The 12,492-nt window shown below is 34.9% G+C and overlaps 1 protein-coding gene across 2 annotated transcripts in view; it reads left to right on the top strand.

Moving 5' to 3' along the window:
* The window catches only part of HBS1L (HBS1 like translational GTPase), a 75,651-nt gene that overhangs the window by 42,119 nt on the left and 21,040 nt on the right, over positions 1 to 12,492 (top strand). The window contains exons 5-8 of one of the 2 annotated variants that reach the window (XM_014562425.2): positions 4,152 to 4,248; positions 8,581 to 8,843; positions 9,314 to 9,479; positions 12,168 to 12,285. In XM_014562425.2, the coding sequence (XP_014417911.1) occupies positions 4,152 to 4,248; positions 8,581 to 8,843; positions 9,314 to 9,479; positions 12,168 to 12,285 (644 nt within the window). Of the gene's footprint in view, positions 1 to 4,139; positions 4,249 to 8,580; positions 8,844 to 9,313; positions 9,480 to 12,167; positions 12,286 to 12,492 lie in introns of both variants that reach the window. The other variant, XM_006188465.3, reaches the window with a different exon arrangement.

Genomic DNA, 12,492 nt, shown 5'->3' with positions numbered 1-12,492 from the left:
ACTATTTAAGTTGTAAGGTAGGTAAAAGTTAATTAGTGGCAGAGTAGGAATTAGAATCCAAGCTCCTTTTTCCCATCCAGTACTCATTCCATGCTGCCATTATTTGGTGACTTTCTGAAAATGTAATACTCAATTTCTTGAGGTTGTTATGCAGTAAGTGAATTTCTAGTCGGTTGGGGAAGATGAGGGAACACAGTAAACATTTTACACTTCTATGTGATGGATTTGAATACTCATAAATGTATCTCTTATTGATCCATGGCTGGTTGTTTTAGTTATTAGTTCATTTCTGAGCTGTGTCAGTAGATTTGACCTGTCATCAGCATACTGCTAGTTGTGAGGGAGACTTTGTAATGTCATTGGATAAGTGGAAGTACATTACATTGCTGTTAACAACAGCTTAGTGCAAAATTTACTGAATGTGTTTCACTGACTATGGATAACATCAAACTGAATTAACATATTTCCAGAATACCGAGTCAAGGTTGTCTCTCAAGGGGAGGGTTCTAGAGTTGGAATTATTGAACCCCTTGAAATAGCATGCAGAATTTTGTGTGTAGTGTATTTTTCTGTCAAGAGTATCCCATTGTTTTCATTAGCTTTTTCAAAGGGCTATTTGACCTAAATAAAAAGGTTTAAAAACCACTGCTTTAATGGGTGATATTCAGATCTATATAATACTAGGCTTACTTTTTCTCTAAAAAAGACTCATTATTTAAATAGGTTTAAAGGTTTGAGGTTTGATATCCTGTAGAAAGAAATCACCAGAAATGAAAACTAATATTTACTGTGTACCCAGAAATATTACAGGATCATATTGTGACTTTTCTCTGTGCTTAAAGACCTTTTATTTCCTTTTATGACCCACTTACTTTTTTTAAATCAAAATTACAGTATTTCAATGTACTAAATGTATAAGTGAGTCAGGAAATTTTTTTACACACAAAATGGTTAGAAGGTATTAAAATGAATCTTAATGGGAAGTGGGACTTAACTGTGTATAGCCTGGATTGAGATACTTTTATGCTTTATGGGTCTTTTTCCCTTTTTTGACAGAGGCCAAAATCCACCATGCCTCTTTTTAGGGTGTTCTCCCCACCTCCACACCTCCCTCCCCCCACCTCCCCCTCCTCATCTTCATCATCGTCACCATGCTCTCAGTTTTCTCCTTCCTTATCTCTCACTCACCTCTCTTTCCTCTCTACTTTTGCTGTAACTTTGGAACTGCTTTTTTCGTGAAACCGAAACCTCTTCATAATTCTCAGTGTTTTCCCAGTGTTTTTTCTACTTTCTTGCCTTATTTCATGTGTATCTTCTCAAACGCTAGGGTCTGGAAGATCAGCTTTATTCTTTTTGCTGCCTCTTCCAACACCATTATTCCTTCATCCTCCACCCCCCTTTTGTCCCCTTAAATCTCTACTCCTTTGAAGTTCCTGTCTTTTGCTTTTTATTAGTCTTCACTGTTGTCATCCTCATAGTCACTTTTCCTTATTTGTTAAAGACTTTGACAACTGGCTTACAATTTCTTCTACACTCTAAGGCCTTCATGGTCAAAGCTTACTTGTGCATCGATATGGAAAAACAAGTCCAGCACCCAGGACTTTCAGTTCCTTGACCACCTCATTCCAGTGACCTTTACCTCTCATCAGCTATTCACTGTAACTCCCCCTCCTCCAAAGTCATGCAATCACTTGTTCCATTCTGACACAGCCATCTAGTTGTACTTCTTATATCATGACCTTTTCCTGACCTTTGGACCCATCAGCTTTCTGCCAGCACTTCAGTACTCTTCCTTTGTTTTATTTGTTTAATCCAGTTCAGAGCTCATGAATAACTTTTCCCCTATTTGTTGCCAGTGCCTTCGGCTACCTTGTTTTGGCACCTGTTGGATAGAAACTTAATCCTGAATGAAGCAGTGCCTGTTCCTGAATGGCTGAACATTGCTAGAAAAAGCATATAGAAAATCAGTTTTATCTTCTTTATCAGATGATCCCATATCCCCCTTTTGCCACCATTCTACCACATTTCTCCTTTTCCAACCAGATTTTTTTAAAGAGAATCATTTGTCCAGATCTACAGATTGCTTATCTAAAGCCCTTGGGAGCAGATTTGATTCAAAAATCAGAATTTTTTGGATTTAGGAAAGTATTAACATCTATGGAGTGATAACCCCAGTGGGATGTGGGGCGCACCCTATAATCATCATGCTGTTATTTCTGCCCTGAGATGTGTGGCTTTTCACTTTGGCCTAGGTCAGGCTTTGCTTCCAAGTAAGTTAAAACAAACCAAGCCTCACTTTTTCAGAGCTCTTGGATTTTGGAATTACGGATAAGATATTGGACATGTACTTGCTGCTTCTGTTTTCTCAACTTTTTTTTTTTTTTAACCCATTCTGGCTTTCCCTTCCCTCACTTCTCTCAGATGACTCTTGCTAAGTCTACAAATGACCTTTTCCTAAAGGGATCATGTCACTAGTGAGTGTTTTCAGTCATTTCTTTTCACTTGACTGAGCAGCACCCTCGGACTCTGGTGATACCAGGTCCAGCAGACACTCTCTTGCCTTAGCTTCCTTGGCACCATCCTCCCCTGGCCCTCCTCCGTCACTGTTTTGCAAGCTCATTGTCCTCTTTTTTTTCTGTCCTCTATCTTGTGATGAACAGTTGAGTTTCTGCCAAGGCTTTGTCCTCCGACCACTTTTTTTCTTACTCAGTATTCTCTCCCTTGGTCATCTCACTTATATCAATGCTTGCAGCAACTAATTATGTGCTGATGAATCATATGCACCAGCCCAGACTTTTCTGAACTTAACCATTTATTTTATCCTCTCCTCTCTTTCCCTTCCCCCTGCTTTCTTACATCATTTTGTTGGCTTCTGTTAGAACAAACATTAGGATCTTTGCTGCGGCTCAAAGGTCCTGCATTGCCTAGCCACTGCCTCCCTCTTCAGCTTCATTTAACTAAACTCCCTCTCCTCTGCTTTTACTCCCTCTGAAGTCCATCCATGCTGCCTCCTACTGCAGGGCCCTTATGCAAGCTACTCTCTGTTCAGAGTGCTCTTCCTGTGTGTGTAGTTAATTCCTACTTATTTTTTGTATCTTCACTCAACTCTCACTTTCCTGTGGAAGCACTCTAATTCGTTTGCCCTGTCACCAAATCTTAAGTGTTATGCCGATTATAACACTAATAACAGTTTTAATTTTACTTTTATTTTTTGTGATCAGTTAATACATTTTCTCCACTAGATTGTAATCTTTCTCAGTACAAGGGTTATGTCTGCTTTTGTTCACCATTATATTTCCAGCATAGTGCTTGGCATATAGTAGCAAATAGCAAACATTTTGAATGAATTATATACATTAATTTCTTATCTAATTTTTTTACAGTAATTTCTGTATATATATTTACCAATGTAGCACATGCAATTTCTGTAGTTTTATGTGGACCCAATCCTGATGGTACTCTTACTAAAAATTATAAAGATACATTCTAAAGAATTCCATACATATATTTTTAAGGGATCAAATGCATGAAAGTCTTACTTTGATCTAGCTTATAATTTATTCTCCTTTATGATATTAATTCACTTTTTCTATATTGAGCTCTTCCCTCATATTCTTTATAGATATCAAATATCTTACTAAATCTGGTTTTGTGTGCAAGTAAAATGTATGCAGTGTCTAGCACAATTCAGCAGACTCTCAGCTTGCTGATCAGTTTATAGGTATCACGATTAAAAATAGTTTAGCCATCTGCTAACTGACCAAACAATTTTAGTATCGTGAAAGGGCGTGGTTGGAGAGGGAGCTATAGGGTCTAGGTATAATGTCAGAACAAGGCTCAGTGCAGAAACCACCTTGTGACCTCTTAATACTGAAACTTAAGAGTCAATTCAAAATTAGGAAGAGATTTGGTGGAGGTTAAGCATAACAGAGCCCTGACAGTAGGGGATTTCCCAGAATAGGGTGACAGAAGAATTTCTTTCAACATTTTAATATTTCACTGAATTTTTTAGGGAAAAAATATGTATTTATAAAGATGTGATTCTGTGAAAATTATCATAATATGTATTTAATATGTAATAAATGTTTCTAGGAATCAACTTGAATTAATTAGCCTTTTATATTTTACTCTTTAATTAGGAAAATCAATAGATTCCCAGTCATCTCGCAGTGACTCTGAAATTGTGCCAAAAGTTGCTAAAATGACTGTATCTGGAAAGAAGCAAACTATGGGATTTGAAGTGCCTGGGTAAGGTTTTTTAATGCCTCCCCTCTTTTTTGAAATTAGTATTGTCTGCTTATTAGACTATGAGAAAGAGAATCTGTTTCAATTTTGCATAATATATCATAATCATTGGTGTATGTAATGGGTCCTCAGTATGGCATAGTACAAACAGGAGGGGATGAGAAATTAGGCTTGATTCTAGGCTTATCTTGGTGTATTAACCTGTCTCACTGTCAGTTTCCTCATGCAAATTAAATATAGCTACTTTAACGTAAAAAACCTATGATTTTGTGAAATCTAGTACTGGGAGGTAGGGAATCCTTGTGCCACTAGATGGCGTAGGTAAGTAGTGTTTAGGAATTAAATGTAGGTGAATCATGGAATCATTAATTAAAATTTTTTTACTATCTTTAAACTTTAAGATTTTCATACTGAATAAAATAGATCAGTATAACAAAGAGATAAATTATAAAATAAAACACACCCAGAATTGCAAGTATCTAGTGAGAAATGATAGTAAGTCATTTTAGTAGTACCTGTTTCACTATCTTTAGAATTCTCTGAAGAGTTTTTATAGACAAGGGCATTGGGTTCCTTGGAACATAACAGCACAGTTTAAAGACATTAACTTTATCTGTTATTTATAAAGTATATTTATTTTGTCTACCAGTTACATAAGTAAGAAACACTATAATCAAATATAAGCAATACAGGGTTGTTTTTTTTTTTTCCAGTTTCAGGAAATACAAATTCAGCAGCCCTATTTTTCCTCCTTTACAATATTCTTTTATGTAAATTAATGGAAGTATCTGAGTCTTGGCTGGGAAGAATGTTAACAATTACCTAGTTCATTTCTTTGATTTTGTAGAAGCAGCACTTTATTCATTAGATTTTAGGTTTAGTGAGGGAAGGAACTCCATTTCTAGGACATAGCAGGCAGTTCAGTATATGTCAGTTGAATGACTGAATGAATGAAAAAGTTAATTTTTAATTTGAGTAACTTTAGTTCATTACAATAATTTTGATCTTGATTCAGTAACAGAAAGCTCAATGCATGTCTTTTCTCTCTGAATTGGGGTTGGGTTGCCAGAATTATAAATACCTTTTTTATCCCCATGTCTTAAGTACCATTTAATCCTATTAGGGGATTATTTCCATTGAGAGAAGAAAAAATAAATAGAATACATAATGCCTTGTTCTAAGGATTTTATAATCTTATGTGAAAGGTTTCAGCAGTCTTAGAAAGCAACATGCAAATGAACATAGTACAAAGAGAAGGGAATGAAAAAATAGGCTTGATTCTAAAGTTATCTATGTATGTTTGTCTATACATAGAAGTATATGCATAGTTATCTATGTGAATATTTATAAAAATAATGGAAAATAAATGAGCAAGAAAAAAATAAATAGTAAATATAAGTAAATAATTCTTGCAAACCCACCTCTATGCTTTACAAGTGTAATGCAAGCCTTTCAAAATCTTACAAGATTGTATGCTTCATGAGGACAGGGACCATTAATGTTCATCATCCTATTCCTTTCACAGTATAGTTGTTTAAATATTTATTGATCAGAATCCTTGGGAAAATACATTTTATTTTTAAAATAAACTTGTTCATAGTATAAAGGTAAAAAGCAGCCTGTGAGCCAGTATTGTGATGGGGTCCTATGGGAGAAGTCATCAGAATGTGAAAGATCTGCAGGTGCAGATGGAGATACTCAGAAATGCATCATGTTGCTCAAGGACCAAGCTATGTTTACATCAACTACTTTTATAGGATTTTCTGGGAAAATTTATAGTAGGGATAATGCTTGGGCTGTTGTTTTGATTTGGTCTCAAGGAAGCACAGAGAAACATAATTAAACACTTTTGAGTCAAGACTTCAGCATCATAGATTTCTACTTTGTATGATTCCCAGTGGCAGCTTATAAAAAAGAATAATGCATTTCTTAGAAGAAAGTGAAACTGCAGATTTTTCTTCACTAGTATTAAAAATAGTAAATACCCTCTAGAAAATTCATGTAAGTAAAAATGGTTAGAACCTTGCATAGAGAACAGATAACTTGGTGGTTAACCTTTTAAGTCTAAGTTAGCTTTTCAGTATCATTTAAATAACTCACAAAGAAAGATTAAGCCTCTATAGTCATGTAGAAATATTCCCACTTTTGGAAAAATGGTTTTAAAAAAAACCAGACCATTTTATAATAATAGGTGAGATTACAAAATTATATCAGAAAGCACCCGAAAATGTATTCAACCAACTTTTTCTTTTGTACCAGTCAGTAATTATAGCTCTGAACCCAGAATGGTCATTTTTAGACATCATCTTGGAGATTTTTCAAAAATCTTAAAACATTGACTTTTGCTTCATAATATGCAGAAGTTTTTAGTAAGTACAGACTTTACCTAGGATGTTCTTCTAATTACTTTGGCCACTCTCCTCTAACCCTGTACAATTTAGTGAACTAATTTGCAGTTTACCTAAAACTTACTTGAAAGGGGGTGTTACCATGATAGCAAGAGAAAAGCAACCTTTCATGTTACTGAATTGTAACTGAGACGATCAAGTCAGACCCATGCTTTGTGACATGCTTTCTGTTCTGAGCAGGGCTGCCTGGGTTGGTGGGTGAGTGAGCTTCAGGCCTCAACCCACTGTGTCAGCCATAGCTGTTCTGCTTTTATCTGTTTTCTATGTCGTAGTTAGCGTGAGCTTTCCTTTGAAGAAAAGCTTCTGTCACTAACAGCAGGAAGATTTGAAGCCACAGATTGTGATTTCTCCCAGGTCTGATCAGAACCAAGAGTCTGTGTCTAGTCATTCTGGCTGAATACTTTTATAGTAATTTGTAGGGTGTTTTTTTGTTTTTTTGTTTTTTTTGACTCCTCTAAATGTAGAGTTGTCATGTTTTTTGTTTCAGAACTAGCTGAGGTCATTCAAATAAATGTTTGCAAATTATAGTCTCAGTGTGATATCCTTAATTTAGTCCACTGGAATATTATAAAAGATTGGGAATATTTTCCACATAAATTTTTTCCCTGTAGTTCAAGATGAAGCTATTCTGTCTGAACAGTGTTAAAACCTGAACACCAAAGTTGCTAATTGGAGATTTGCAAAAGCAAAATAAAATGGGAATGGATATGAGGTTTTTAATGAAGTTGCAAATATAAAACTAATGTGGCTCTTTGCTGAAGCATAGTATGAAGGGTTAGTACTGAGCATATTAAAATACCCTGAAAGGGAACAACAAATCTAGAAGAAAATAGGTTTACTGTTCCCACACATTTCTATTGTGCTGCAGTTCTTAAGTGATTTTTTTTAAACTGCTTTTTGCATATAATTCTTCTCTGCCAGCTCCAGATTGAGTTGTAAATAATTGATTTCATTCTTAATAACTAGGAATTTACCCTGTTCTTTGTCCTAACCCTGTTTATCTGTGTCACTGCTTCTTGGCCTTTTGGCTATGATCAAGTATAGTATCTGTTTATCTGTGTCATTGAAGGAAAGGTGAGGCATATCATAGTCTGGTTGATTAGATCACATTCTTTATAGCTATCCATGGGGATAGCCCTGGTACAGTTTCTATGGAGGATAGTCAAAGAGCTAATGAAGAATTAAGATCAGTGTTTACTTTTGGAGGCATTGTTACTGTCAGGGAGAAAATAAATTAAGCTAGATGGTATTGTTTCTATTTTATATATCCCAGTCCCTCACTAGACTGTAAGCTTTTGGAATCAGTTGATAACTTTTTCATTTCTGTGTCATCATTTCTTTTCAACATCAGTGCCAAGTATATGTTACAGTTTTAAGTGAATCAAGTATTTGTTGAATTAATGAATCAAAACTCCTTTGCCAAACTAATAAGAAAATGTAGACATTTAGAGATATCTCCTTTAAGGATAGTGCTTGAGCAGAAAAGATGGTAAGTCTGTGTCCTGTTGGAAGAATGAGTTAGGGTTAAAACTGATTAAACTATTTTTTTAATGCTAATTTATCTCCAGGAGCACAATGGTGCCAATTTTTACAAAACATCTCCTTTATGCCATCTGTTTTGATAGGATTATATGGCTAAGCTATGGGCTTAGACATTGAATTTCAGTTATTTTACGGGATGTTTTCTTCTTATCTTAGTTTTTGGTAGTCTGTTTTTCTCCTGGGATCTCCCAAGTCTGTATTTGTGTGGTTTGGGTCTAACTACTTATCATTTCCACCTTAACAGACTCTAGCCACGTAGTGGCTAGAGATCATTTGGGTCTACAAGTGTAAGGAATATGAAGAGACAACTTCTCTGCCCTTCTGACATTATAGGAGGTCAGTCAAGTTGGTTTAAACACTTTATTCCTCTCTCTGCTTTCTGTAGGGTAACTGCTGAAGAAAATGGTCATAGTTTCCACGCGCCTCAAAAAGGACATTCTAGTGAAGATACCAACGTTGTTTCTTCTGATGCACCTGACACTGTTCCTAAACCAGCTCTTCCATCCCACACCATTCAAGTGTCAGAAGAGCAGAGTTCAATACCAACACCAGTGAAAAAGTCTGGCAAACTGAGGCAGCAAATAGATATAAAGGCAGAACTGGAGAGGCGACAAGGAGGGAAGCAACTCCTCAACCTAGTGGTTATTGGTAAATGCCCTTTGTTCCTCCGGGTTGTCAGTCAACTGCTTGAGCCCAATAACTTCCTAGTGGCAGCGTGGAAATTCATTCCACTCTGAGTTTCTGTGTGAGTGTAAATAGACATGAAGCAAGAAGGCCTGGCATCATAATGCCAAGTTACCAAGGGCACTCTGGGTGAAATAATCCCCAGTTACCAAAAAAGTCATTAGATTTGGTTGTATCATTTTCATTTTGTGAACATTTGAAAATGGCATGTCTTGTTGACAATTTTAATTTCCAGAAATCAAGGAAATTTCCCCCCTCTCTAAAGAGACATGTTCTTTTTTTCTCCATTTAGACATTTTAACTGCTATTTGATAAGAATTGGTACTACTCTAAACACTGACACAAACTATCAAATTATCTGTTCATGCAGTGCCTCAATGTGAACAGCGTCTGGAAAATGTACCTAGTATTAATCCTGAATCAATTTTCCTTAGGTCATGTTGATGCTGGGAAAAGTACTCTGATGGGCCATTTGCTTTATCTTCTGGGTAATGTGAACAAAAGAACTATGCATAAGTATGAACAAGAGTCTAAAAAGGCTGGCAAAGCTTCGTTTGCATACGCATGGGTCTTGGATGAGACTGGCGAAGAGAGGGAAAGGTAGTCACTGTATTTCAACATTTTCATTTTGAAATAATATAAAGTCTTTTAAATAAGTATGTAATATATGTTGAATATCCATGAAACATACCATGAAATATTTGAGACACTTTTTTTAAAGCTTTCAATTATCAGGGAAATATTTTTATTGTAGTCTTCATTATAATATACATACATTTTTTTATTCTTCCAAATTCTATGAGAATCATTTAAAAGAATGCTTATCAAAAAAATTTAAAAGACACAGAGAAAAAGGCAGTGAAAACCCTTAGCTAATTAATTTTTAGGGAAAAGTTTCAGTTGCCACTTCCCCAAGCATATGTCAAATTGTCTTGGTTTTGGATTAAAATTATGAGTAAGACTTAATTTTATATCAGGTTATAAAGGAAAGGTAACTTCTTGTAGTAAACTGTCTTCTGTCTGGAATCAAAATGACCAGTAAATCCAACTTACCAGACTTAATTCATTTTTATACTTTCTGTACTATGTTTTTATGGGACAGAGTCAACAAATAATTAAACCTATCTCCTACCATATATATCTAATCCAGTCAATTACTCCTATATCTGTTACTGTGTTCAATGCCAACTTTGGAGAGATTCTAGCAGGAGAGTGCAGCTAATCATATACTTCTGGCCAAACTATTTCTTTTGAAGTTTTTTAGAGTGGTGACATATACCGTGTTAAAACTGTTAGGGATGGGGAAGCCAATAGCATCTTTGTCAGAAAGAAAGAGGGCACCTTAATAATTAAGTGAGGTTGTAGATGTATCAGCTATGTCAAAATAATACTCTACAAGTCCTAAATTGACAAAGAAATTACTCTGTGTTCCCTGATGTCTTCATTCTGAATATGATTAGAGAATATATTTGGATTTTCGTACTTTAAAAAAAATGTGTGTTAATTTTCTTGAAATATTGGATAGTCTATCTACATTGTAATATATAAGGTAATTCTCAGTAAAGAGGGTCATAATATTCCTTAGTTATTCTGGTAAATAGAATCTTATATCATAGTGGTTTGGCTTTTTTTTTTTCTACTTGTTAGAAATCTTTTTTATTTCATATAGTACACAAACTTATTTTCCAACCTAGTAAGAAAAATCAGTTGGACAGTTGCAAATTTTTGGAAAATGACTATTGGAAAACTAGAATTTTATATGATATCAGTATTATAAGACTAAATAATTTCCACCTGTCAACTTACCAAGCAGATTATTAAAATATATGGCTTTTTAGTTTTCTTTGTACTATCTATTAGGTAGATAAAGGGATTGAGAAGAACATAATTTAAGGTAGAATGACTTGTTTGAATTTATTTCATGTGTAAATTGACCTGGCAAGTGAACTAATAATCTGTCTCATTCTTTAGAATAAATAGTAATTTTATTGGGTTTTTTTTTTTTTTTTGATAATACATCTGCTGGATGGCTGTTTTATTTTTGCTTCTGGTAGTTCTCTATTGCTCACTTTTTAGAATATTCCTGAATTCTGTAGATAGCAGGAGAGTCCAGATACATAATGGGAGTTTTAATTCACCACTATACATTCCTTAATAGCATCTCAAAAATACAATGTGTTGATAAATATTTAAAAATCCTCTGTTCTGCTTATGTGTTGAACAGAAATTAGTAACATGAGTGACATTTTCATTTCCTTAGCATTACAAGTGCAGAGCAGAGCTGGGTCAGAAGAGAACGGTCAAAGCAGCCTAGGGAGGAGCTCAGACTCAGTCTTGGTTCAGTACTATTCTCAGGCAGTTTATTTGGGGATTATTAAAGAGACATGAGCATCATTTTCACAAACTCAAATGGCCCATGGTTTCAGTTTCAACTAGAATAACTTGACTCAGGAGACCCACGGTTATCTTACTGCTAGAGTAAACACATGATTTACCATTGTAATTGTTGGGACACTTTGGTAGTAAAAGGGAATGCTTATTCTTTACTCTGGACTATCCTGGGCAAACAAGGATGAATAATTACCTAGTTTATTGTCCACCTGATTTCCCTTTCTAAATTCCAGACATCTAGGAAGACTCAGGACCTCTGTAGACCCTCCCTGGGCTTTCTTGCAATGTGAACCCATGTTTTTGTGCTAAGAAGAGACACTGCATTGATCTCCAAGAATGATGACATGAGATGTGAAACCACTACTGTTTCCCCTCTTTGAATTTTAAAAAATCATGCATCTCCTTTGATATTTTCTGTTTTCTAATTAGTAAAATACTAACTAGCCTCGGAAATGAAAGTTTTATAAGTTTATTTCTATAATTAGTAAGCATAAATGTAAGAGGATGAGGAAAACTACCGTCTAGTATTGGTCATTCTTCATTTTATCTTTTTTCATCTGCAGTATTTACTTCCCCTTCCAGAGTTGTCCCCAGATATCTTTATCTGTTCACAGTTTACACGACTTCTTACCCCAAAAAAGGAAATGGGAAACATCTATCATTTTGATTAAGCACTTACTGCATCCACAACCTTGTTTAAAAGCCTTATCAGTGTAATTCTGTTACAGCAAAAATTCCAGGTAGCCTAATTATTCAAAATAATAGACGTTATATAATAGAATTCCCATTGTTGCTTAAGACTTTAGACTGTCATTTTCGCCTATATTATTAAATAATTTAATTCATAACACTGATTGTTTCTGTAGTGCATACTAACCATTTTATGTTTTCTTTAAGGGGAGTAACAATGGATGTTGGCATGACCAAATTTGAGACCACAACCAAAGTGATTACATTAATGGATGCTCCGGGCCATAAAGATTTCATCCCAAATATGATTACAGGAGCAGCCCAGGTACCAGATATTTCCTTAACCAAAGTACACTAACAATACATAAAATTTCCTGATGCTGAGGTTGTAAATCTAGGATTGTAACTTGTAAAATATTTTTAAATTTAACATTTAAATTTTTTTAAAAATTTGAAAAAATTAGAGAAATATTGCATTTTTCATGATCTCTTGATTGATACTTTATAAAATCTTTTCTAATTTATTACAAGG

The sequence above is a fragment of the Camelus ferus genome, chromosome 8 (assembly GCF_009834535.1).
Source record: "Camelus ferus isolate YT-003-E chromosome 8, BCGSAC_Cfer_1.0, whole genome shotgun sequence".
NCBI classification, from domain to species: Eukaryota; Metazoa; Chordata; class Mammalia; order Artiodactyla; family Camelidae; genus Camelus; species Camelus ferus.
The sequence above is the reverse complement of the archived record's forward strand: the minus strand, read 5'-3'. Positions and strand labels throughout refer to the sequence as shown.